At 44.3% G+C, this 26,205-nt stretch overlaps 7 protein-coding genes across 7 annotated transcripts; 1 reads left to right on the forward strand and 6 right to left on the reverse strand.

Annotated features, from left to right (window-relative positions):
- Positions 1-11: 11 nt before the first annotated feature.
- Positions 12-777, reverse strand: PCOAH_00013880 (Protein phosphatase inhibitor; the record flags this gene model as incomplete). The annotated part of the gene is made up of 4 exons (XM_020058197.1): positions 12-39; positions 219-264; positions 379-453; positions 591-777. 4 exons carry the CDS (start codon positions 775-777, stop codon positions 12-14), a joined length of 336 nt encoding a protein of 111 aa, XP_019913703.1.
- A 2,456-nt stretch (positions 778-3,233) lies between these two features.
- Positions 3,234-5,441, reverse strand: PCOAH_00013890 (Uncharacterized protein; the record flags this gene model as incomplete). The annotated part of the gene is made up of 1 exon (XM_020058198.1): positions 3,234-5,441. The coding sequence occupies one exon, from the start codon at positions 5,439-5,441 to the stop codon at positions 3,234-3,236; it is 2,208 nt and encodes a 735-aa protein (XP_019913736.1).
- Positions 5,442-7,504: 2,063 nt separating this feature from the next.
- PCOAH_00013900 (RNA helicase) lies at positions 7,505-11,291 on the reverse strand (the record flags this gene model as incomplete). The annotated part of the gene is made up of 6 exons (XM_020058199.1): positions 7,505-7,801; positions 8,072-8,245; positions 8,387-8,716; positions 8,849-8,920; positions 9,074-9,362; positions 9,535-11,291. 6 exons carry the CDS (start codon positions 11,289-11,291, stop codon positions 7,505-7,507), a joined length of 2,919 nt encoding a protein of 972 aa, XP_019913891.1.
- A 1,548-nt stretch (positions 11,292-12,839) lies between these two features.
- On the reverse strand, positions 12,840-16,483 carry PCOAH_00013910 (OTU-like cysteine protease; the record flags this gene model as incomplete). Its single annotated transcript, XM_020058200.1, has 7 exons — positions 12,840-14,945; positions 15,115-15,192; positions 15,331-15,426; positions 15,704-15,767; positions 15,954-16,033; positions 16,220-16,360; positions 16,451-16,483. 7 exons carry the CDS (start codon positions 16,481-16,483, stop codon positions 12,840-12,842), a joined length of 2,598 nt encoding a protein of 865 aa, XP_019913853.1.
- Positions 16,484-18,634: 2,151 nt separating this feature from the next.
- Positions 18,635-20,602, reverse strand: PCOAH_00013920 (Uncharacterized protein; the record flags this gene model as incomplete). Its single annotated transcript, XM_020058201.1, has 1 exon — positions 18,635-20,602. One exon carries the CDS (start codon positions 20,600-20,602, stop codon positions 18,635-18,637), a length of 1,968 nt encoding a protein of 655 aa, XP_019913825.1.
- Positions 20,603-21,872: 1,270 nt separating this feature from the next.
- PCOAH_00013930 (MORN repeat family protein) lies at positions 21,873-22,982 on the reverse strand (the record flags this gene model as incomplete). The annotated part of the gene is made up of 1 exon (XM_020058202.1): positions 21,873-22,982. The coding sequence occupies one exon, from the start codon at positions 22,980-22,982 to the stop codon at positions 21,873-21,875; it is 1,110 nt and encodes a 369-aa protein (XP_019913792.1).
- Positions 22,983-24,828: 1,846 nt separating this feature from the next.
- Positions 24,829-25,541, forward strand: PCOAH_00013940 (Uncharacterized protein; the record flags this gene model as incomplete). Its single annotated transcript, XM_020058203.1, has 2 exons — positions 24,829-24,959; positions 25,094-25,541. 2 exons carry the CDS (start codon positions 24,829-24,831, stop codon positions 25,539-25,541), a joined length of 579 nt encoding a protein of 192 aa, XP_019913761.1.
- Positions 25,542-26,205: the final 664 nt, after the last annotated feature.

The raw sequence follows: 26,205 nt of genomic DNA on the forward strand, positions 1-26,205 counted from the left end.
GGTAATTTTGTCTACTTCTTAATTTGGTTTTCTTCTTTCCTGTTATAGGGAAAAGGGGCGAAGATACATAATGTGCAACGGGTGGGTGGCAGCACAGCTCCCAGAGGAGTTCGTTTCCGTTGGAAGGGGATGGCATGCCGAACAATTCGACAGTACAAAAGTGAAAAGAGGAGAAACACGACGTACACCTCGTGGGCATTGCGCAAAGGAGCCCTTACTTTTGTTCTTTGGGTTCATCCTTTTTGGAACAGCCCTTGCAGTCACCTGTAGGAAGGGTAGACGGGTGAGCGTGACATGATTTACGGTTCGGCATTGTCATTTCCATTGGCATTTCTACTGACATTCCCTTTGTCATTCCTCGAGCGCCCCGCTGCTTACCTCCGCCTTCCGACGAATCCGAGTCCGAGTCGGAGCTCTCCCCAAAGCCCTTGGGCTTGTGATATATGCAGCAGACTACGCAGAAAAATGGAGGAGGGGCAAAAAGTGAGGTTGTTTAGCGCTCGGTTCAGCGGTTAAGGGGATAGGCTCTTCGCGCCCCTACGCAGTAAACGTCTGCATGCAATTCGCGCTTTCCCGTCGCTACGCCTTACCCTTGGATGACTTCTTCTGCGCGTTCTCATTGTCAACAGTGTTTTCGTCCCATCTGACCATTTTTTGGGGAGTCAGCTTTAAAATTCGCACAATAGTGTTTTGGTTTCCATTTTGTTCGGTCCTTTCGTTCGCTTCTTGCACATAGGTGGTGGTCGTCGTACTTGAGGACGAATGCATATGAGACATGGTCAAGAAGGGGGAGATGTTTACATATATATGCACATGTGTGCAATCTGAGTGCTCAGGGGGGTGTATATAAACCCAGTCTGCGTATGTAGACAGATATCGTGCTATGTCATAAAAATGGACATCGCATGCGAGAAATGGAAGTTGTACTCAAAGCGGGAAAAGTGCAACTCAAGCTTGTGGAGTGTTGCTGGGATTAATTTAAAATAGCCTTGTGAGAATTTCTCCCTTGCCTGTATGGACGCTCTACACGCAAGCAAACACAGGAAAGAAATCCCCGTCTTGCAAAATGGCATGACTCAGCTGCTGTACAGTATATATATTCGCATGAACAGGACTTTAGTAAGGACACGCTTTGCGCATTCTTATTTCATACACCCTTACATGCCTGTTGTACATACTTGTGCGTTCATTTTTCACAGGTGTCAATTTTCTCTCTTGTTCCACAAAAAGGGGAGAAGAAAAAAAAAAGTAAAATAAATGCTCATATCCTCATATTACAATTTTGTAAAAGGGGGAAAATATCTTTCTATTGCGATTTGTTCAAAAAACATCCACTCCAGTGAAACGCAAAATTTATTTTAACTTAAACTGTTTTTGTTCCGATTAAAATGGGGGAAAAAAAAAAAAAAAAAAGTACCCCTTTTTACAATATATATACTAGTATACATGCAAGAGTGCCTGTTTTAAGGAACCTCCCTCCGAAAGAAGTCTTCCTTTTAAACCTTCGCAAATCAAAATCACCTGAACGGTTCATATATTTTTTCTTCATTTTCGCCCCTTTCGACGGAGTTTTCAGTTAGCCATTTTTCTTTTTTATGCCATGTTCATGTAAAAACGGAAAAAAAAAAAAAAAAAAAAATGAAAAAAAGTGGGAAAAAAAAGCTAACTGCTTTGTATACCCACTTTGTTACATTTTCTCTCAACCGAAACTTCAACGCAATTTCGGCCGTATTAATATATACACTATGCTGCCGCGCGCTGCGGGGGAAATTACCCCTGTAAGGTGGAAATCCGCTGAATGGCTCTCCAACTGGGTTTCACGCAAACTCGCAGTTTACAAAAATAAGCTAAATTAGCCAAATTAGCTTCACTTGCTGCATTTGCCAGGTTGGCCGAATTTGCTGAATTCGCTTCGTTGGCAGAGTTTGCCAGAGACGCGTAAAACTGAATGAACCGCCCACACTAATGTGGGTGGAAATATACACGCTCATGCCCACGCAACGTTGGCGTGCGCAAGGGGGAACACGAACAGCGCGGCGTTAACGTATGAGCCACACGCACGCAACATGTTATGCACATCACATACTACTAAAAGCTAAATCTATGTAACGTGATAGCGTTACAATCTGCATATACATTGCCATGCAGGGGCTGTATATAATACAACAACAAAAAAATAATAATAAAGTAAAAATAATAAAAGTAATCCATAAATAAATAGACAAAGGGGGAAAAGGCATAGGCATGGAAAAACAAATAAATAAATAAAGGGAAGTAAAGCATTCAACATGATACTCTAATTGGGGCATAAACCCAAATGAGCCAGTGGCATGTTTGGACATAAACACGGTTCAAACACCAGCAGTGCGAATTCTGACTGATAGCAGTAATAACTGTATATGCGTGTCTTTGTATAAGTACACGTCCTGGGTAGGGGGGTGATCTTTCTACATGGGAGCAGCAGCACCATCGCAATTTAAAAACGGTCACCTCCGTTTCTCATATAAAAAACAAAACAAAGCGAAATGAATGGTTAATTTCGGTTGGCACATCTGAACAACGTTGAGCTCTTCGCGCATGGTTCCTTAATCAACGGTGCTACTTATCGCTTCCAATTTTAGTAGTATGTCTATCTTGTCAGCTCGCACGTTGCTTAAGTTTATGGGCATATAATGATATCCACAGGGCATCTTCATATGTACGGTGCGCACACCCCCGCTTTGCTAACTCGGGGTACGCTTCATCCGTCTACCGTTAACATGTTCCAGTTTGCACTTCCATGACCACCCTCCGAAAGGTATACCTCTCTTCATGCGAAAATACGAAAAACTGTGTTCACGTATTCGTCGCTTGTTTAACCATTGGGTAAATCCAATTCGACACAGAAAAAAAAAAAAAAAAAAAAAAAAGATGGCTAATCAAAATATTATAGCAAAATGGGGAGCAAAAATGCTTCTTCTTCAACTATGCTTAAAACTGAAAAAATTGTGTTACGTGTGGCTTCATATACCACTGCAGGTTTGACCGTTCAGGGCCTTGCATTACTTGCAGGAAGCCCAAACTGGTGTTATTAATGCAAAGCGAGGCAACGCTTTCCTCCATCTCCAGTATTCCTCCAGATTAACTGTGTGCACACTCGTGCGTGGGGCATTAACGTACATTCGCGACAATACGGGGCAGCGCACTTCAAAATGTATCAACACGTTCTACTCACTTCCATGGTTCCGCCAACCTCAGTAGTCATAGTTCTCATAGTCGTCCTCCTCGTTGTCCGAGTCGTCCTCATTGGTGGAGGACACCTCCTTCTTTTTCGATATCTGGATGAGGCCCTTCTTCTTCCGCTTTTTCTTCTTAATGTCATACTCATCATCCAGGGAGTTGTCCCCCTCGTCGCTCTCATCTTCTTCCGCGTCGATCTGGTTGGTGGTTTCACTCAACTTCCTCTTTTTTTTAACACTCTCGTTGCTAACAAATGTAAGATAATTGACAGCGTCGTACATCTGCCATATATTCTCTAAAACTTTGTTTTCCTTGTTTATCCTTCTCAGCTGTATTGGATTTTCCGCTGAGACAATTCCTACGGATATTAAATTATATATATCATAGTAGCTGTAGGGACCATAGACATTGTTGTTAGCGTCACTAGTCCACCTCAGCTGCCATAGTATGTCTACGCTCTCCTCCTTGGACTCCTCCAGCTTTTTGCACAAACCTTCACATTCGTGCTTCGCCAAGAAGTACACGTTTTTATATTCGTTTGTCAATTTCTGCGTCAAATCTATCAAGTTGTTAAACCTCCTTTCGATTGTTTTGTAGTCCAGGGAAATCTTCTGGTATGTTTCCTCGAGCCTCTGCAACTCGTTTGGCTGTTCGCCCTGTGTAGGATTGTCTTTCTCTTCCGCCTCGTTCATTAAGTCATTAGCCGTTTTATCATCCTCTGCAGATGCTTTTTCTTCTTCTGCTTCCTTCTCCTCCACCTGTTCAGCCGCTTTTTCCTCTTCCATCACTTCTCCCTCCTGTTCAGTTGCTTTTTCTTGTTCCGTCGCTTCCTCCGCCGGGGGTTCTTCCTGTTGGGGTTGCGCTTCTTCCTCGACGGGATGTTCCTCATGGGGAGTTTCTTCGTTCTTTTCGCCCTCATGCTCACCCTCCTCACTTTGGATTTCCCCATTTGGAATGACTTCGCTGTCTACCGCTTCGTTCACCAAGGTTTCCTCTTCCACCATTTCCTTTTCCGTCGCTTCCTTCTCCATCGCGTCACCTCCCCGCGTCTTCAATTTCACCTGCAGGACGTTCTTTTTACCTGATCCCCGCGGGGCGCCTCTGCCGTCCTCGTCCCTCTTCCCTTCGTCCGCTCCGGAAGGGTCTGCATCTGCCCCTTGGCATGACTTGGACACATTTGGATCTTCCGAAGATTCATTGCTCGCCCGAGGGGCCGCAACGAATTTGAATTTGTCTAACTTAAGTTTGCACTCATTAAGGTAATTTTTACAAAGCTTCAAATCTCTCTTGTATCTAACCATGGCTTTAATTGGTGTTTCCTTTTCAATTAGGAGACAAGAGAGGGAGTACAACGCATCGTATATATTCACAGAGAGGTCATTATTATTGAGACTTTGATTTTTCAGCTTATCAAGTTTAGACACCGTTTCGTTGTGTATTTTTGCTTTTATTTTTTTATTGGAAAATGAGGTGAACGGATCTTCCTCATCCACTGACTTTAACCAGGCCTCCTCGAAATCATCACCGTCAGGATCGTTGTAAATGTAGTTGCCATGCTTGTCTATGTATCCTTCCTTCAACTCGTTCTTCATATTAAACGGTTCTATGTTGAACCCGAAATAGTCTTCACTATAGTTGCTAGTTTTCTCCTCTGCATTTAAAATGGCTGCATGTACGTCGTTCACTTCGAAGGAAGAATCTTCATTAAAGGAATGAGTAAACCTTTCTCTTTTAAGTGATTGATTTTTTCCGTTTCGGTTGGAAGACGAGCCTTTTGTTGATTCCTCGTCGGTTGTCCCATCGGCGGAGTCGTCCTCCCCGGTATTCATGGAGACGTAACTCCTTCTAACCACGCCTTTTGCTTTGTCATTCTCTTTGCTGGTCCCTTCATCGGAAGAATCCTTCGCCTCGAAAATTTCAAGGGAATTGTAACTTCCCCCTTTATCATCCTCTTCATTTAGGAAAGAATGGCCACCCTTAAACTCCTTCTCGTCAAAGTCACAGTTATACATCTCATTGTAAAAGCATTCAAAGTAGTTAAAGTTGTTAAGGGCAAAATTGAAGTAGCTGTTTTCATTTTCGTCTTTCTCATAATATATGGTTTCATTTTTGTCTGAAAATTGGACTTTTTTTTTTTTTTTTTTTTCAAAGCTGTTTTCACCTTTACTTAATTCATTTTCTAATTTTACGAGTTCCACTTCCACGCTTTCTTCTTTTAGCATTTTCGCGGGGGAAGCGGCGTGACGTGCGGTGAGCAAAATATGGTTCGCTGTAATCAACACTCCCTTTGCGCCTGGCTTCCTCACTTGGGTAGGTGCGGGTGTGAACTTATGACCGTTTTTTTTCTTTTTTTTTTTTTTATTACTGTCTGTATTGTTAATCGTCTTGATAGTGGTGGTTGTGGTGTATGTTTGGGTGTCCCTGCGAGGGCACATGCACAACTTTCCTGTGAAGTTGCAAATGGATGGTGTGGCCCTTCGTGCCTCTTTTTTTATCGTCACACGGGGGGCATACAACTACGCTACTAAACTGCGTACCTTTAAAAGTTGCCACTGAGCGGTAGGGGAAAATATATCTCCTCATCCGACACGTTGCCTACTTCCGTGGCGCGTGAGGAGCTTGTTCCGATTGGAAAATAGCTATTTGGATGTATGCCCTTGTTTTGGTTGTTCGCCCCTCCAAACGGGAGTGGGAAAGAAATGGGGGAAGAATTTGTGGGAAGGACCAAAAGGGACAAATGTCGCAAAACGCGAAGAATGATGTACATATGCAAAGCTGTACAAAAATGTAGTGCTAACATTGGGTACAAAATGTACAAAAAAAAAAAAAAAAGAAACAGCATAAATGAGTTATGCCTTTTCCCAATTCGCCAGAAACAAACTGCCTTTCGCTGGGAATGGGTTTTCTCTTTCTTTTTCTTTTTTTTTCTTTCTTTCTTAAAATTTCCCAAAGATAGTTGCAGGAAAATTGGTAAACATATCTATTAAGCACAAAAAAGAAGGTTTAAAAGAAATGCTCTTTGCATGAAGCATTTTCGAATAAATCATTTCCGCATGCAGCATTCTCGCGTGAAGTATTTAAAAAAAAAAAAAAAAAAAAAAAAAAGCAACGAACAGGCGAGCAAGCGGGCAAAAAAAAATCTGATGGCGCGCGAAAAGAACAAATGGGCGCATTTAGCACAGACGCGTGAACAAGCAAAGAACCATTGTTGGAACAACAGCATAATGTTGGTAAATTAGGGGAACGTGCATAAAGAAACCTGACCCTACTTCGCCTTCTCATTCATTGCATATAAATACTTATGTATCACATAAGGACATAATATTGTATATGCCCAGACTTGGTAAGGAATATGAACATGTGAGCAACGGGCCAGAGGGTCGGCTCGGCTTGTGTTGCTCATATATTGGACTGCCTCATGGAGGAAAGACGGGCTACATGCACTCCACGAAAAATTGAACATTGAACATATTGAACGGAACCGGAAAATTGAAAAAATTGAAATTGAAAGAATGAAATTCTTCAGAGAGAAAAAACTTCAAACAGGGCCGACAATTTGCAAATCATTCATTCATTCATTGCTTTTTTTTTCTTTAAAAAAATCCTTTTAAAACGCGCGCTCAGTTCTCACACTTATGTGCTTACATGAGCAATCGCGCAACGTGCACGAGTGCACGTTCGTTCAAAGTTGTTTGACAACTCTCTCCACAGTTAAGCACGGGTACACGTGGATGTCACTCCACCCCCGCGTAACTGTGCAGACTTGCAAATTAAAGAAAAAAAAAAAAAAAAAAGAAACATATAAATAGCTCTGTCAACAGAACTGGTGTAGACAAAATTGGCATACCCACGTGAGATGTGCACGTACATGTTATGCAAGCCCAGAGGGGGGAGGATTAATAAAAAAAAAAAAAAAAAAACACACACCAACGAAGGAGGATGATACAAACTAAACAAATATGGCGCTGTGAAGAGCAGCATCACAGAATGAAAAGGAAAATTCATAAGGGGGGGTGGCCCCCCACTACCATGGGTAATTAACTCCATCTTCATAAGTAAAAAGATCACACAAAAGCGACCAATAAATGACGCGCAGCACGCACGCATAAACACACAAAAAAAAAGGAATGGGATTTCTCTCCTTAGGAATGCTCCCGTGTCACACATAAACGCCGCGCATTGTGGGTCCACGCCCACGCGTCTGCTGTATGTCTGTTTGCATGCCATAGGTTAGTCACACCCCCTATAAATTTCTCTTCATCGGAAGAACCCTAAACTAGTCGAACTAGTTAAAATTGAGCAACCATTGGGGCACGGTCTGGTCGTGCTTCCTCAAATGTTCGATGAGCTTGTCAATAATTTTTCTATTCGAACTGTTAAAGTAGTTAATGGCTAATCCAGTTTTCCCAATTCGTCCCGTCCTACCAATCCTGTGCATGTACTGCTCAAATTCGGCTGGTAGGTCATAATTTATTACTAATTCCAGGTCGGGAAAATCTAACCCCCTTGCCGCGATGGAGGTAGCTATTAAAATTTGAAATTCCTTATCGCGGAACTGTTGAAATACGTCTTGTCTCCGAGCCTACATGGGGTGTATTTAATGTAGCAGTGTGCGTGCGAAGTGTGGCACATGGGCCCAATGTAACACGTTTGGGCGTAAAAATTTACAAATTGCTGCTATTCTATTTGTTCACCCAACGCATGTATTCGTCAAGTAGGCACAATTCGCGATGAATTATTCGCCAGGAGGTGAGGTTCACGCGGGGGTTCCAACGGACTTGCGCTTTAAGTCGCTACCCATTGGTAACCACGTCGTACAACCTATTCGCACCCCTAACGGGCCGTAACTTACCTGAGTCATTTTCCCGTGCAGGTAATTCACGTCATACCCGTTCGACTTCAACGCAGAGAAAATGTAATTAATTGAGCTTCGCAGCTCCACAAAGATGATGGCTTGTCCTTGTAGAGTCCTCAGGTCCTTGAGCAGCTCGTCCTGCTTGCACTTCGCGGGCACGTACTTCACGACCTGCGAGGAAATGAGGCAGCAAAAATGAGGCAGCAAAAATGATGCAGCAAAAATGAGGGCGTCTCAACAAGGGCGCAGTAATAAGGATCCCCCCATAACCGTACGTATACATTTGCACGCACATGCGTACCCCCCACCTACCTGCTTAATAGAATTTCGCACCTCCCTCTTCTGCGTGATATTCAAAAACACATACGGAGTGGCCATGAACTTTTCAATGTCCTCCCGCAGGCTCTCGGAGAAGGTCGCCGTGAAGAGTATTGTCTGTCTAGCGTCAATGGCAGAAAGATCTTTTTCGAATAGAATGGAGTCCATCTGTTCCTTCAACCCAAGGGATATCATTTCGTCAGCCTCGTCGAAAATTAAATATTTTACAAAGGACAAGCTGACCTTACAACTGTTCATCAGATCGAGTAATCGCCCCGGGGTCGACACGATGACGTCCGCCTGCCGTTCGTTTATCTGTACAATCTGCGGTGTAACGGAGGTTGTTGGGCAGGATAGCGGTGACCCGAGGAAGGAACTGATCCGTAAAAAAGGGAGCTAATCCTCAAAAAAGGATACACACAGAAGGAGCAATCAAACGCAGAGAGGAGAACCTACCTGATCTTTCATCGTCTCTCCTCCATAGAAGGCCATACAAACCAGCCCCATATTTTTCGTCAAACTGTTAACCTGGAGAGGGGCACAAAAATGGATGTGAAAAAAAGAAAAAAAATGCCGTTTCGCTTGTCCATGTCGGGGAATCCCTACACTAATTGCAACCTCCTGAAACGCATGTGTTCCCCTTTTGGAGGGTTGCACCCCTTCGTAATTTACAAAAGTTACCTCGTTCAAAATTTGAAGGACTAATTCTCGCGTGGGACAGAGGACCAACCCCAGGGGAGAAACGCACGCATACGCCCCAGGGAAATGAGGCCTCAACGTGTCGTTGTCTGCTATCAAATTTGTAACTACTGGACAGAGAAAGGAAAAAGTTTTTCCACTTCCTGTTTGTGAGGACGCAATTAAATTCATTTTGTTTTTTATTATTGGAATGGAGTACTTCTGAACGATGGTCATTTGGCTGTATCCCTTCTCGCAGATGTTTCGGTACAGGTCGTTTCCACAGATGGTGCTGCGCGGTGGGGGGAAGGATAAATTGCGCCATGTGGCCACGCGTAAAATGGGAGTAATAGGTGAACGAACGGGTGAGGGAGCTGGGTATCAAGTAAGTACATGAATGAATGTGACCATGCCAGCTGTGCACAGATGACCGGCACCCCCACGTGCACACGCTCAAGGCGTACCTTAGGTCTTCCATGCTGCTAAGGGGGCCTGGTACATTCATCTCTTCGCTTCCGTAACTTTTGCACTCGATGATGTAGCACTCTTCGTCGAATATGTTGCACTTGTATTTCCTACCCCGGTAGGTGTTGTCACGTTTTTCTGCGGCTTCATTTCGATGACCACTGTCGTACTGAATAGCCACGTCACGATCGTGATGGTTGCTTTTATTTGGGTTATATTTACTGCGTCCGTCATAACCGCAGCGATTCGGCTGATCACTGCTGTGTTTACTGAACCGGTCCAGGTCATCCTGAGTGGACCTATTACTGCCATACTGACTGGATCTATCTGCCTCATATTTGGAGGACTTATCCAAGTCATATTTATTGGGTCTGCCATGGTCGTATTTACTGTGCTGGTCATACCCATACCGATTAGGTTTATCAGGGTCACGCTGACTGGACCGGTCATAATATTGCTGGCTAGAACGGCCATTCTCATAATGATTGGACCTTCCCCCTCTTTCCACATGACCGGGTCTACCTCTACCAAACTGAGTTGGCCTGCCTCTGCCATACTGGCTTGCCCTCCCCCTGTCGAACTGACTCGGCCCACCTCTTACAGGCTGACTTGGTTTGCCTGTACCAAACTGATTGGATCCACCCCTTTCTGGGTAATTTCCTCTGGAGTCATCATAACATGTCTCTCCCCGGGGAACACCGTGGTGATTGTTATCCCCCTCATCGACGTTATCCCATTTGCTCACGAATCTTTTTTTATCGACCACATTGTGCTTCTCATCCTGCGCATATCCTACTTCCTTTCCTTCCCTACTGTTAATTTGGTTACCTTCCCATTTTTTGAAGGCGCCTTTATACAGCCCAGGACGTTCCCTGTGGTGCAGAGGACTTCCTTCTCTTACTTCCCACTGGGAGTTATTTCTGTAGAGGTTGCTTTTTTTTTCACTATTATGCGTCCCTTCCACTGGGTACCTGCTGTTAATTCCCTTCCTCATTTTGCTCGTCGGTCCATACGTGTCTATATTCTCTGCATACGTTTTTCTCTTCTGCGTTGGTTCTGGAGGTGGGCTCTTCCTTTCGCTGTAGGTTTCACTGTAGCCATCCTCCTCATATGCATTCCCGTTATGAGCGAACTCTTCCTCACTTTGGTAATTAAAAATTTGGGCGGCAGCTCCATACGGTTCGTAATTTCCGCCCATGCTATTCACTATATCTATATAACTGAGGTGACTGTTCTGACTTATGAGTGAGTCTGCATTTGGGTGTGGTATGTGCTGACCTCTTGGTTCCCTCATCTGCCCTGCGGCTGTGTTATTACTGTGGCTCCCAACCGTGGTAGTAGCTTCATCCGTTTGGCTAACCACAAAGTTGCTTCTGCCTGGGAAGGCTACAAAGTCCGGGTTGCCCGCCTGTTCCCAATAGCTTTCCACACCACCATTGGGGTAGAGGTGACTATACAGCTGGTATACATTCTCCCCCAGCGTGTTGGTCACAGTGCCATGGGCACTATCAATTGAGTCAACATTCATTAAATATTTACTGATGACATCGTTTAGGGTGTCGTTTGCTTCTCCTTTTTGGGTCCCCTTTATGGCTGCATTTTCATTTCCCTCTTCTGTTTCCCTTGTTGTTTCATCGCCCGTAACGTCACCAGTACCATGGGCGTTTTTACCACCTTCGATGTGTTCGCTGGCACGGCTGGTACACCCCCCCTGCTGCTCGGTCTGACTCGGTTGCGCCAAATTATTTGCGCTCATTTTGCTGCAACAGGTTGTATGCGGCGCGGGGGGAAGGAAAAGAAACAAAAGAGGAAAGCGAGGAAAGAAAGGAAAACGTGGAAAACAAGGAAAATGCGGAAAACTGGGGGAAGGAGGAAAATAACGCAAAAGAAGAAAATAGAACAAAGCTGGAAAATTGAGAGAAGGAATGCAAAGTGGAAAAATTAGCAAAACTGACCAAACGGGAAAAGTTGCATAATTTCCCTTGGTCGTTTTTATGACTACACTTGGGTATATCACCTGATGGTGATTCCCTCATACAGGGACTTATTTCCTCTTCACCTCAGAAATAATCTTTGCAAATTTTTCCCATCACAAAAAAATAAAAAAAAAAAACAGTAACTCTGTAGCAGTAACAGGGATGGTAAGAATTGTGGAAAATAAAAAGATGTCCCCTGTGTTCCCTTTTCTATACCGTATACACGACATTTGCCGCTGAAGGAACACCGCTACAATTTTTTATTCGCCATTTTTCCATCTCCAGCGCTTCAGTTGTAGGCAAGCGCGGGTAACACGAAATAAGCTATTATCTCAAATGGGTTTCTCCTGTGTTGTGCGTATTTGCTACACTTATGAGGAATGCACAAGGAGATCGCCTCTTTTTTTTTTTTTTTTTTCTCCACGACGCATACAAAAATGGCTACCTGTATGTAATGTATGCACGTACTACACGTCCGTATACTCCCCCCTCCAGGGACCACATAATGAGGTGTACATTTCCGCGAAGGTAGATTTTTGTGGCAAACGCATCCGCTAAAAGAAGGAACAAATGAATAGCAAATCGAGGTGCCATGTTTGTTCCCCCCCCCTGTGCATGTATTCACCATTTGGCGATTTTCCAATTTGGCGCTTCCCCTCCCATGGGCTTACCCCTCAGCAGTTTCTCCGCCGCCCTTAGGCGAGACCCCCAATGGGGGAGAAAATTGCCCTATTGAACGTGGAACTTCCACCCATACATTTCACCTTCTTGTGGAAGGAAGTGAATTGAGTGCACAGTAAAGGCCCCTAGCATACCTTTTAACGCGCTCATCACGCACATCGCGTTACCATTACCGCGTGTGTTCCTTTTGCACATTTGTGAGAGGGTGAAACGAATAACCCGATGCAAGCACACAAAGTGGCCAGGCCACAATATGAATATATGAAAAAAATACCCAACTGCTCGCCACGTTCGTTTACCCTTTGGAAGGCCTGACATGAGCACCATTCATGAGGGGTTCAAAAATGAAGTCGCAAAATGGGTATCATTACCACCATTTTAAGCAGACAAGGTGGGCGAACCCGCGGTAACTGCAGGAAAAATAACCCCATGAGCTGCTCAACGAGAGCACTCCAAAGGAGTTGTCACATATGTCATGAATTGTGTACAGAAAAAAAAAAGAAAAAGGGTTCCCATGTAATGCATAAAAAAATGCAGGCATATGTTACCACACAGTTGTAAAACACACAAACGTCGACTATGTAACCCTAATCGTGCAAATAAAACAACACCCCAGGGGCGCAGAACGCGCTAAATCGAGATGATCTTCACTCGGTTCTCCCTCCCAACAGAGCAGGACGACTTGCTATTCCCCCCCGTGTGAACTTACTATATTTGTGCTTCTCCTTAATGAGAAATTCCTCATTTAAAACTTTGGAAAATTCAATTTTCTTTCGCAACTTTTGTTCATCCAGATTGAAGGAGAAAGTTACGTAGTCGTAAAAGTGGAGGTCCTTCCTGTTCAGCTTGTCCTTAAATATATTCATCTGCTTCCTATTAAACAGGAACGGGATGATATATTTTATTTTGCCCCCACTGAGTAGAAAGTCGGCATTTAAAAAGTGGAAGAGACCCTTCGAATGGACATCCTTCGAAAACATGTTGACAAATTTTCTGTTCAGGTATTTCTTCTTTAGGAAAAGGTCCCTCGTGTTGAGGCCTCCTCGGGGGGTACCGTCTATGCGCGAGTGTGAGGATGCGTCTGTATGCGAATGTCCGGATGTGTCTCCACTTCCCTCCCAACTGGGACAATTCCCTTCGTTATTCCTCCTCCTGATCCTGCAGTTGGGCCCGCTCCCTGCCCTATCATGGTCGCCCCCAACTTTGCTGCCAATTTGGCTAGTCGTCACCCCTCCTGACGCCTTCGAACCGGAAAAAGACGCCCGCGAGTTTAACACACAAGAGCTGCCAACAGGGTAAGATATTTTTGCTCCTCCACGTTCACTCATCTGCGGTAGTACTTCCTCCTGTTGGGTACCCCACCTCTTCTTATAACAACCCCCTCGACCCACGTGCCTATTCCCAATGTGAGAAAACAACAAATTGCTGTCCACGCTTAGGACATACTCCTCATCGATTATTATATCAAAGATGTCCTGAGGCTTCCTCGCCAAATTGGAACAGATTTTCTTCCCTTCTTCATTCTTATGTAGGACACATTTGTTGGCCTCATCATCCCCTGTTGCCAAATAATTTCTCTCAACTCTGTTGGCATACACATCTGGTCGAAACTCCAAACTGATGGAGTCCTTATCGAAGTAAAAGGAAGGAGACGTAACCTGTTCATTACTGCCGGAAGTTTTGTTCAATGATAAGCTTCTTGCGTATTCATAATTTAAGTACTGAGAATTGGCTTGTTCACTCATCCGGGCCATCCCATCTGTGTACCCTTCCCCATGACTCGACTTGGAGTCGCTGGTGGACATACTCTTGCAGAAGGAGTTCCCGCTGTAGGAAATTTTTTCGCTGTAAAGATTTAAAAAATCCTCGAACTCTTTTTTCTTCGTCCTGCTAAAGTTGTTCTCCAATTCGTAGTTCGAAATGTATCCTTGTCTGCCTGCACAGTGTAGATGCTTCAGGGGGGTAAACGACTCTCCCGTTGGGGATCCGTTCCGGTTGTCCTCGTTTCTGTCATAGGATTTCGCTGATGCTTCTTTCGCTTGTGCCGCTCTTCTGTATGCCTGGTTATACACGTAGTGGCCGTTGAGCAGATCGAGCGTTTTCCCCACCTTCTCCTCCCGCTGCTTAGGCTCGACTTCCACCATTTTGGACATGCACAGATACTTGTAAAACGTCTTGTTGTAGCAAATGCGGATGGTTCTCTTCTCCCCACTGGTCGTCCCCGCGGAGGACACGTATTCACTTAGCAGATCATCGGGCGTCTGACCAATATAGTTATACTTCAAAAAATTCAACTTCCTGTTTTCGTTCTTTTTTGGCTTCCTCATATCGAATCCCTTCTTCTCATTCAGCACATCTATGGTGCTGTCACTTTCCATGCTCTCACTGACTTTATTTTTGGAGAAGAAATAAAGAAACCTCTCATTAATATTTGGCATGCTTCTGCTCCTCATGCCCTTCCTTTTAATACCGTTATGTATATTCTGCAGGATATCGAATGAGCAAGGCTCCGTTTCATCATCACTGAGGGGGAAAATATTATTTCGATTGTGCTCGTGGGGGCACGCATACTGTAGATAGTCCTCCTCCACTGAGCTGTTAAATGTGAACTCTTTCTCGTCAATCCATTCTTTAACGTTATTATTTTCGTTTCCCGTATTGTCAGACAGGTCATCTCCGTTGTCTTCGGTCAGCTCGTTGTCCGTCGTTTCGTAAAACGTCTTGGTGGACTCGCTATCGTCCTTGTTGTTTAGCTGCTCAAGAAAAGGGGGGGAGGGGAAAATAAAAAGTGACACAAATGGTGCGTTAATATGTGATCTGCTAATGGGGGCGAAGTCTCATCCCTCCATAGGTCTTCTCCATATCACCACTGCCATTTTTATTCTCCTTTCTATTCACTTTTTCTTCTTTTTTTCTGGTTACTATTTCGCGGAGTTCCACGATTGACTTGAGCTGGTTTTCCAGGGCCCTGTTTTTAAACCGGACGCTGTTGTAGTGCTCCTGCAGGGTGGTAAGTGCAATAATCAACGTGTGCAGGTGACACTCTTTTCGCAGCAATAACTGCAGGGCAAACATACGAATGGGTTTACATATATATATTAAAGGAGGGCTCGCCCCATGGGACCTCTCCCGTCTTACACTGGAAGCGTAATGCAGCTGGATGCACTTCTCCTCATCGCTGTGATTTTTTATCTCCAGGATGCACTCGTTTTCTTGGTAGATCAGGATGTTCACCTGGACAAATGTTCATGCAAATAGTTCGGAGGACGTGAAAAGCAGTTCATCGCATTTTTCGCATACGCTCCAGGTAATAGGAGAGTACAACTTCACACTGTTAACAGGGTTGAATGTACGGACCGCCTCACACGGGATGCACGTCACTTTCCTCTCGATTGGCTCACACTACAGGACGCGTGGTTCTCCTCGTTAAGACAGACAAAGAAACCTCTTTAAACATACGCACATTTTTATGTACATATTTTTGGTGCGTTTTTTTCCCCTCAGGTCTTACGTTGAACAGCTCCCCCACTGCTTGAAGCTCCAGCTGGCCGCCCCACGTCCCATCCAAACTTATTCTGAGGGGAAGGTAAAGCGTCGCAAAAATGTAGAAGGCTAACTAGATGACTAACGATAAATATAGCGAAAAGGCCTCTTCCTTGGACACGTCAATGACGTCATACGAACGAACATGCGTCACGGACACGCCAAATACACAACGCATCGATTGTCTTACTCCATTCCTACCACCTCCCGGGACTTACCTCTCTATGTAAGACTTGTAACTTTCATCGTACTCGATGAAGTGCTGGTACTTTTGCTCGTTCCTTAGTAGATGATCCACCTGGGATAGAAGAAAAAAAATAAATCCAAATGGATACAATTTATCTCCTCTCCTTCTGAAAATTATTTTGCCCTCCTTATCGTTCAGATGGGCTCGCCCGATCCGCCAATCGGAATGACCCAAGTGGACAATCGTTTAGGTAGCTATCCAACCACTCCCCGCACCGTGAAACAGCCGCAGACTTACCACTAGCTTCCTTATCTCCTTGTAGTTATCCTCGGTGTTGTACAGCTGATCCGACACAGCCCTAAACAGGCAGTTGCCATCCGTTCGTATGCTCTTAATGTAAAAATTTTTTTTGAAGTTACTATCGTGGTAGTCATTTATCTGAATTTTTTAACGGGGGAAAAGAAAAAGTAAATCGTATTCACGAAACGATTAGACTTAACCAACTGCACGAGTTATCCATAATTTTACAACATCTAGAACAAAATAGAACATGGCGCTCATTGTTTTTTTTTTTTTTTTTTTTTTTTTTTTGGGGGGGGAGTGAGTCACCCCTTGTGTTACTCCCTTTTGGCTAGCTGACCATTGAATAGTTAATTCCGTCATTGACTGGTTTGACCTCCTTGATTTCTTCGTCGTTCTGGAGAGAAAAAACAGGGCAATCATTTAGCGACGTGGCCATGTAGAACCTTATCTGGATAACTGTACGTCCAGGTGGTGAACTCTTCACGCAGTTCGCCCATTTGGACGCACAGGTGGTCCGCCGGTAAATCACCCTTTTATTTTATTTTTTTTTTCTGCTTACCCTTTTCTTCTTCTCCTTGGCCTTCTTCCTCTTTTGCGAGTTGCCCCGGTATTGGTCATTCATGTTTGCGCGAAATGATGAAGTCTTCTCATTCGAGGGAACACCCTCACGAAGACGTTAAAGCGGAAGTGGTTAAGGTGTGCTTGTCACCAATTGCGATTTAGTATAGTATATAAAAGGTGGACAGAAAAAAATTAATGCATAGGAACATGTAAGATCAGCGCAGTAGCATATACCAACCGCGACATCACAAATGATTAGTGGGTGGGGGAGAAATTCCCATTGAGCTTAATGGGGCAGCGCAAAGCTAGTTACCGCGTAGATCGTGCTGCTTGAAATGGCACATCCGGCACGATCCAGCAGCGTCTATCACGTTTCCTTCGTCCTATCTCCGACTGAGCTGTGCGTTCGTGTGTCTACCTCTAGGGTGATGGAAATGCGTGTGTGCGTGCATACTTGAACGGATATTTACATGAGTGAATCCCCCCGCGTCGGTAGGCCCACAGAACAACGCTTCGCAAAGCACAAAGTGGTGTGTTGAAATGGTTGGCGTTAAAATGGTTGATGTTGAAAAGGTTCGCGCTGGCAACTCTTCCACGCTGCCTGACGTAACGGTTAGTAACGCGCGTTTCGCTACTTTAAATGAATTAAAAGAAAAAAAAAAAATCTCAACTTTTTTAAAGCCAAACGGAAAAGGGAAATCATCACAAAAGTGTTACGAAGCCATTGTAAACGCGGCACAAACGGCAGTGCGAATTTTTTTTTAATTTTTTTAACTTCACAAACGTGACATCGATCACTTTTGTTCACCTCCCAAGATGGGTCAAAATGGGGAAAAAAAAAAAAAAAAAAAATGAGCGAATGGATAATGAATGAATTAATATTATAGAGCGAACATTTCGGGAATTTAAATTTGCACACATTCGTATGTGTACATATGGAAACATACGAAAAAGTCCATCTCCACAGATACGTTACATTCTGATATGTTTATGCGGACACGTCAACGAGTGAATATGATGCATGCGCTCCCCCCTACCAACTGCACAACATTATGCGCAATTGCCCTCTTAAACAACAGGAGAGTGATCGGTTGGACTGGAACTCCGTTTTGTTTTTGTTTCCCCAGACACGTTGAGCGAATAACAGGGCGCCCGCACGCGTACATATATACACATATATATATACGTTCGTCTACACTTACGTGCATGTCTCTCCCGAATTCGGCCATCAAAGTAAGACATAGAACACCGGCCACCGGGTGAGAACTGTTCTTTCGGCGACTCTCTACGACGCTTTATTTTGAAGTCGTGACTCGGTCAGCCACGCCCCCAACGTCTTCGCATAACCTGAAACGCCAACGATGGTGATGGCGACGGCAGTGATGACAACAACGCAACAATCGCAATAATGACAGAAAAAAAAAAAAAAAAAAAAAAAACGCATCCCGCTTCACGAAAAAAATAATGCAGGTCGTGTGTCACGATGTCTGTACGCCAAAATGGGGACACCCCAAAATGCAGCTATCCAAGGAACGCAAAAAAGACAACAAAAAATTCGTTAAGGACGCGCGCCACGTGAAACAAATGATCTACCAATATGGTGGTGAAACAAGTCCATGACATTTTCCGGCGAGAGGCCAACGTGAATTGAAAAAATGACAAAGGCGCGCCGCGCGTCCTGTGTGTGCACCAGGGAGGGGCGGAAAAATGAACGGTGGGTGGAGCGCTGGATGAGGAAACGGAATCTCCGCTACAACCAAAGTCATAGCAACGGTTCTTCTCCCAACGTGCAAGCAAACTATCAATCCGTGCGCGAACAAATGGACCACTTCCTCCCCCACTCTTTTTTTATTTAAAAAAATCAAAGCTCCAGAAATTTTTTGGCGAATCATTAACTTTGCTATGATACCTATGACGCGAAAAAGACTGTATCAGTTTTTTTTTCTTATTTTCTTTTCGTCTCTCTTCCTCCTCTGATGGTAACTGCTCCTCTGCATCATCTACCTCGTCGACTTCGTAAAACTCCTCCTCCTGCACTTGGTCCCTCTTAACCGACCTGTCGTTATTCTCTGCCTTCACCTCAAACTTGCTCATAAATTTGTCAATGCACTTTTCAGCGTACTTGCCGGAACTTATGTCGATACTTCCATCGGCATTTTTCAAATATCTTGCGCTGCTTACCAACGCCATGTCGCCAAGTGACTTAACCGAATGGGGCTGTGTGCCACTCGTGTAGTTCCCATTGACATATTCGCTAAGGCGACTTGTGTAATTCTCCCCTGCAGGCTTCTTTCCTCTTTCTTTTTTAAGTAAAAGTTCGTTCTGGGCAGGTTTTCTGGCTTCATGCCTGCTGCACGATCGGTGGTTCGTACCCCCTTTGTACTTTCTCCTCCCATCGGAGCCATCCCAACAGAGTTCCTCATAGAAGGATTTGCAGTCTTCGCATTCGAAGCCCTTCAGATGCTTCCGTCTTTTCCCTCTAATGACTTCAAAAAATAAATGATCGCTTTTGTCGACGCTTGTGGGGTCCCCCTTGTGCGATTTCACCTCGACTTTGTCCTGCATATTGGGGTAGCCATTTGAACTCCCCTTCATCCCCTGCAACTTCTTCCTTTCGTTAGCCTCTGCTGCGATGAGGAAGTCCAGTGGGTCACGTTCCGACCCTAACGAGTTTGCCTTCGATTTGGCACTCCTTTTCGAACGCTCATCAAAATCTCTCTTCACAATTTTGTAGTTTTTGTCCTTCGCGTTTGTCCAGTCGTTACATATGCTTGACGGGGCCTCTTCCCCCCTTGCAGCGCTGCCATTTGGCGCATGCATGTATCTCCTCGCTTTGTCGATGTGGCCACTTCGAAGTGTGTCTACTCTCCCTTCATCAATACCACAATGGGTGTCACCCAGCTCGTCGGTATACAGTCTATTAGAAAACAATCGTTTGATGGTGTACTTACTGATTATGTTTGCGTAGGTATCTTTCTCACTTTTGTTGCTCTCTCCGTTCAGCGTGCAAAGTTCTTCCCTGGGGCGGTTCGTCTTGTGCGATCTTCGAGAAGTGCACGACGCGGGGGAAGCATGTGACACACCTGATACACGTGACGTCTTTGATTTATATGAGGTGCGCGTCTTGTGAGACTTCTCCGACATTTCTGACATGCTCACCTCCTCTGACGCCTCATACATATTCCGCTTCACATCCCCATCCCCAACTGCCTCCTTACTGCGACCACTCATGCCTGACTTCCGACTCCCCGCTTTGCTTTGCATATCGGAGAGCTCATTTCGTGTGGTACTCACTGTTCTACCTTTTCTATCCAACACACTAACTTGGTCTATTTTTTTCTTCGCATGAACGTCGAGGTTCACTTTTTCGTTCGTGTCGTATATCTTGCGTTCCCCTAAAGTGGTGAATCCGTTTGTGATTAATCTATTCCTGGCGATTTTCCTCTCGATAACATCATCCTCCCCCTGGTTGTCAATTTCTTTCTTTATTTTTTCGAACAAACTCTTCCTCTTTGAATCTGTGAAGCTGCTTAAGTAAACACCCAATGTATCATCTGTGTGTGTTTTTCCTCCCTCCCGTTCCTTCTGCCTGCTTTCATATTTCTCCCGTTTATAGTGGACGACCCCTCCTTTGGCAACTTCCAAAGGGGAGTCACTATGCTTCACTTCGTGAATAAGGACAGATATTTTTTTAATAAACTTGGCCCTAAATTCTGAAATCAATTCGTCAAATATTCTCCCCAAAACTCTCTCAAGTCCGACATTTTCTTTTCCCCCCTTGAGTGAGTCTTCGTATATTGATTTAAAAGTCGCCATGTTGCCCCTATTTGTGTGCAGTTTATACAAGGGACACAATTTAAAAAGAAAAAGGTGCGTCCAATTGGGAAAAAAAAAGGAAGAACAAAGGAAAGAACAAACTGTTACTTATGTGACATATGTGAGGCAAGCTCGTGCCTACACGACTTGCACTACTTTGTAAGACGTGTGCACACAAAAAATATGGTCACATAGTTAACCGTGTTATGGTTATATACGCCGCATATCCCTCACAAGGTGACAGATTGCTGTGGTCACCAAAAAAATGGGGGCGGAATACTCGTGGAAGTCTGGCTTCACTGAGTTTCCACAATTCATTTCCACTTGTTGGGTGTTCACACGGAGGGCGTAGCTCGCGGGATGCACCTGTTTTTGCGTTTCTTTGCTACGCTTTGGGTGGCACTCTCTACTGGAGTTGCACTGCCATGTTGAGGTTCCACTGAGTCAGTGGAGTTACAATGCTATTTGAAGTGGCATTGTGTTAGTGGAGTTCCACTTTTTTACAATTTTATTTTATTTTTTTTTATTTGGTGCGCCCAAAATTCTAATTGACAAAAACAAAAAAGAAAAAATGCGAGAACATGCAAAGGGACAAGGGGCGAAACAATAAACGCGTAAAGACTAAAACGAGAACAGCCGGGGGACGGGAAATTGTGCCAACACACAATCTGTGCAAATTCGAAAAATACGAAAATGTGCAATTCATCGACTGAACAACTTCGCGAAATGTACTCAAGAGCGGTGGTGCAAAAAAAAAAATAAAATAAAAATAATTAGCGCGATGACAAAAAAAAAGTTACTGAAAGAAGCCTCAAGTTGAGGGAGGGGGGACAAAGTGACGCTAACGTTAGCGCATGATTAGCATTGTAGCAAATTATAATCTTGGCACTAAAGCTAACATGGACGTGTAAATTTTAAAAAAAACAAAACAAAACAATTCGAGTAGGTACAAAAGTCAAACACAAAATGGGCACACGTACGTGCGCTTGCACATATACACATGTATATGCCAATCTGTGCGCAGCACGCGGCGGGTATACAGTTTGGCCTACTCGTCATTGCGTCACTTGGGGGGGTGAGGAGCTAGACTAAATACAGTTAACCTGCGTGAACTCGCTCCCGCATGTTTCTTTCCTATATATATATTTTTTCCTATTTTTGAGGCAAATAGGAGGGTACTTCTTGGTCCATAATGAAGTGATGTTTCGGTGTGAATCGACCCCCAGGGATACTGCAATGCAGCAACCGCTATACCACTAGATTGTTACCTTCACAGATCGGGGTCGTGCCAGGGGGAAGCGGGAGACAGCTGAAATTTGCTCACCTTGGTAAGCACGCCCATGGTCCACAAGCCCTCCAAGACGTTGCCGCCGACGAAGGTCAACGTACCCCTGCCCTCCTTCCGATTGAAAGCAAAGTGCCCTGCATAAACACTACCATCTTCCTTGCAAGTGAATGTCCCAAAGCCATGTCTCTGGTCATCAACCCACTCTCCTTCGTATTTGTTCCCATTGGAGTAAACCAGAACGCCAAACCCGTTGGCCTTATCATTTTTCCATTCTCCTTTGAATTTATCCCCGGAAGCATAAATGAGTTCGCCTTGCCCAGATTTCTTGGCAAATTTCCATTCTCCTATGTATTTATCTCCTCTACTATAAGTGAGTGTTCCCTTTCCATGTACCTTATCGTCCTTCCAGTACCCCTCGTACATTTCCCCATTCACGTAAGTCAATATACCGTAGCCATTTTTCATGTCATTAGACCAATCCCCATCGTATTTATTACCATTTAAAAACTTGTAAACTCCCTTCCCTTCCATTTTCCCGTCAACCCAATCTCCTTCGTATATTCCGCCGTCAGCAAAGAAGTAGGTTCCTTTTCCTTGCATTTTCCCCTCAAACCAATCCCCTTCATAGGTCTCTGCAATTTTATTTTCACTTCCTTTGTACTTTACACATCCCTTCCCATGTCTCTTATCATTCTTCCACTCACCTACATATACATCCCCGTCTTCATATGTGTAGGTGCCCCTGCCATGCATTTTCCCGTCTAACCATTCACCTTCGTACATATCCCCATTGTTGTACTTTAGAGTTCCAAACCCATTTATCCTCCCATTGTCCCATTCCCCTTCGTACACATTTCCACTGACAAACTTGGCTGTTCCTTTCCCATGGATTTTATCGTCAACCCAGTCTCCTTCGTATGTTGCACCATCGGCATAGGTAAATTTCCCCTTTCCTTCTCTCTTCCCATACACGAAATCCCCTTCGTACTTTTCATTCCTGGAGTACATCAGAATTCCACGCCCGTGGAACAACCCATCCTTGATGTTTCCGTTGTAGAGGTGGGTTTCCTCCGTCAGGGTGCTCGTGGCCATTCTGTTCGTATGCACCTGTTCGGAAGTAGTTACGCGGGGGCAGTTCTGCATACGTAGCTGTGTGGACACCGCAATATGCACACGCCGCTTGTTGTTTGTTGCTTGCAGATTGCGTGTTCGCCTCTACCGGCTATCGGGACAAATGTAACTTCTCCCTTACGCGGGGGTGCCTTTTTCAGTTTGGCGAAAATGTTGCGCAGAAGTAAAAAAAAAAAAAAAAAAAAAAAAAAAAAAATTACGACAGTGACTTCACGTAGCAACTGCGAACAATTTTTCGTATGTCGCCCCTCGTATACCAGCGCATGTCTGGAGGGAAAATATTTTATCCACTGAAAATGTAACAAACGCAACAACCGTTTCCAACATGATAATCGCTTCCAACACAACCGCGCCCCACCCCCGTCTACCCTTTCGTCAATTCGAACTGAACGTTCCACTCTCACCGGTCATGCGAACGACATGGCGCACACACGCATGCAAGCGCGTGTGCAACTGTTGCGCCCATCGTCGTTGCAGCCCCGGAATTTATTCCTCCCTCAGCGGGAATACTCTTCGACAATCGCGCAGTTGCATGAAAGCGCCGCGTGTTACACGGGAAGTGTAGAAATTACATTTTCCCCGAAGGGGGATCCGTCCGTTTAGGCGATTATTTCTCATACGTCCTACCCCGCGCGGCAGAAAAAATCATTGCCGGCACTCCCTTACAAAGCTGCAAGACCACGTCGCCATTTCAAAATAAAAATTGCCTGAACGGTTCATATAAAAAAAAAAAAAAAAAACACACATAAATGTGTAACCACTTGGACGAAAGAAGGATGCTGACTAAACATCCCTTAGGCCGCGTTTCCGTTCAATGCAGCCAAACCAGCTGATCAATTATTTCCTCCTTTTATTTGTATTCCCCCAATATGCGGGGAAATGTTTACCATAGCCATATGCTGTTAGACTGCACACTGGGGGGAAGAAATAAAAACACACAAAAATATCACACGTATGGGAAAACCGTTAATTAAAATAAAATTTGTGGATCGATTTTTTATCCCGCATCGTTTTGGCCTCCGACATTTGAATGTTAAAGCATGCACCTATATAACCTCCTTTCTCCTTCTACTAAAGGAGGAGAAACAATGGGACAATGCATAACTGTTTAAGGGAACTACACACCGGTTTGTGGCTAACCCGACATTTTTTCTTACCCAGATCGGATGTACACAGATCATCTCATTGTTCCAAATAGGAGAGTACAAAATACATCGCGAATGATGACAATGTAATGCCCTTTTTCGGTAGGTTATCTAACAGTTGATTAAACTGTGGTCGACAGTTAATTATCTTCTTCCAGTGTGCAGCATGGGGAACAGATCAGTACAACGGTGTAGTATGGGCGCTCTCCGCGCGAAGTGAAACACATCGTAAAGGGTGCGTAAAGAGATGGCAATGTAAAATGGAAAGTTGTCAGTACATAATTGTTCTAGTGCGTTTTTTTTCGCCTCCCTTATTTTATCGCTTTAATGGTGCGTGTCAGGGCACTCCGCTTCGACCGCCTTAGTCATGGCCAATCCATCGTACAGTTCATATATAAAAGAGGCGCTTCCCTCTTTTTGCTTCCTAACAATTTTGGTGCTCTCAAAAGTGCGGTGCCGTATTTCCCCTTATATTCATGGACGCTTTTGGCCATAACAATGATACGGGTTAGCACAACGTGAATTCCTTTAGTTCTCACATGGTTTTATATGTAGCAAAAAAAAAGCCGATTCTGTTCGTTCCCCATGTTTGGTCATATGGACAAATCCGCGGCGAACGGAATGGCAAAATACGTCCACCATCTGTGCAGGCAGGCATCATAATGAGTGAGAAAAAAAACACAGCGAAGCTTCTCGTAAGCGAAAGCATCGTCTGCATCAAGAGGTACTTTGACTTGCACGATGCTACCGTTGTGTCAATCAATGAACTGATAAGGATTATACTTCATAGGAGGTGGGTTCCCCTCAGTTTGCAATTTCCTCATGTTCAAGTTGTGGAAATTATTTCTCACCATGGTAGAAAATTTCCCTTTTGTTTAATCCGCCCAACCACACCTTTGACGATGTATTCTTCCCCCTTTTTTGTAGTGCCAACCCGGGGGCCGGTTTCGACGAAACGGGAGAATTGGAAGATCTTCTCAAAAATGAGTTGACCTATGCGTTTATAAAGGAATACGAGGTGGTCAAATCGGCACTCATAAATTTGAAGGTGTGCCTGGGCGAAATGAAAAGGCTGAAGGGGGGTATTCAGGAAATTGAAGCTTTGGAAAATTCCGCTGGGGGGACACCCAACGTGGTACACTCCCTGAGGAACTTTTTTAAGAGCGCCCTCATCCATTTCAGAAGGGACTACAGATTGAAAAAAAAGTTGCACGAAGCGCTCATTCATGTGGATGGTGCATGCGAAAATGAAATAAATCGATTACAGTTGATGTGGAAGGAATCACCCTTCCTATTTACAATTTTGCATAAACACCAAGTTAACAAGATAATTATTGAGGGGAGGCAATTTTTGCAGAAAGAACAGCGACGGTGATCCCTTATCCCTTGTGCGGAGTAAATTCACATGTCAGCCCAAGTTGTCTTATTCCATCCGACCGTTTCCGAAACGTTCGTGATTACCCCCTCAGACGATAAGAACCAAGTGGAGCAATTCCTTTTTTTTTGTTTTTTCTTTTTTAAATACACAAAATCGGGATTGGTGTGCATAAGAAGGGTGTCACCTTGAGTGAACACCTTTGCACTTTTACATGCAAGCGCAAATTACGCTAAACAGTTTTTAAGTGACAGACCAGTTCGCGATTCTCACAAAAGAATGTATTAATCATCGCATGGGTAATAAATGCAATGGCGACACAACCCCCCCTTTTTTTTTTTTAACAGTGCCACCTTTGTGCAAATGTAAAAACCTTACTGTCGAAGGTACATGCAAATTCCTCCACCTACAGCAATATTTTCCTCACTTTAAGGACAAACAATTTGGCACTGGGCGGAAGTGATGCCAGTTATAACACGCTTATCCCGAAACGGTGTGTGCACCTTTGCGTAACTGAGCTGACCCGCAGCGGTTCACGCTTTCATTCACTAAAAAGAGTGACCCCAAAGCAATGTATCCTCAGGTCAGTCCCCTTACACCCGTTTAAAGGCGTTCTTCTCGCTGAAGGGTTGGCCTCATGTGACGCAACTGCATATGTCTACAA

Source organism: Plasmodium coatneyi, chromosome 6 (genome assembly GCF_001680005.1).
Source record: "Plasmodium coatneyi strain Hackeri chromosome 6, complete sequence".
NCBI classification, from domain to species: domain Eukaryota; phylum Apicomplexa; class Aconoidasida; order Haemosporida; family Plasmodiidae; genus Plasmodium; species Plasmodium coatneyi.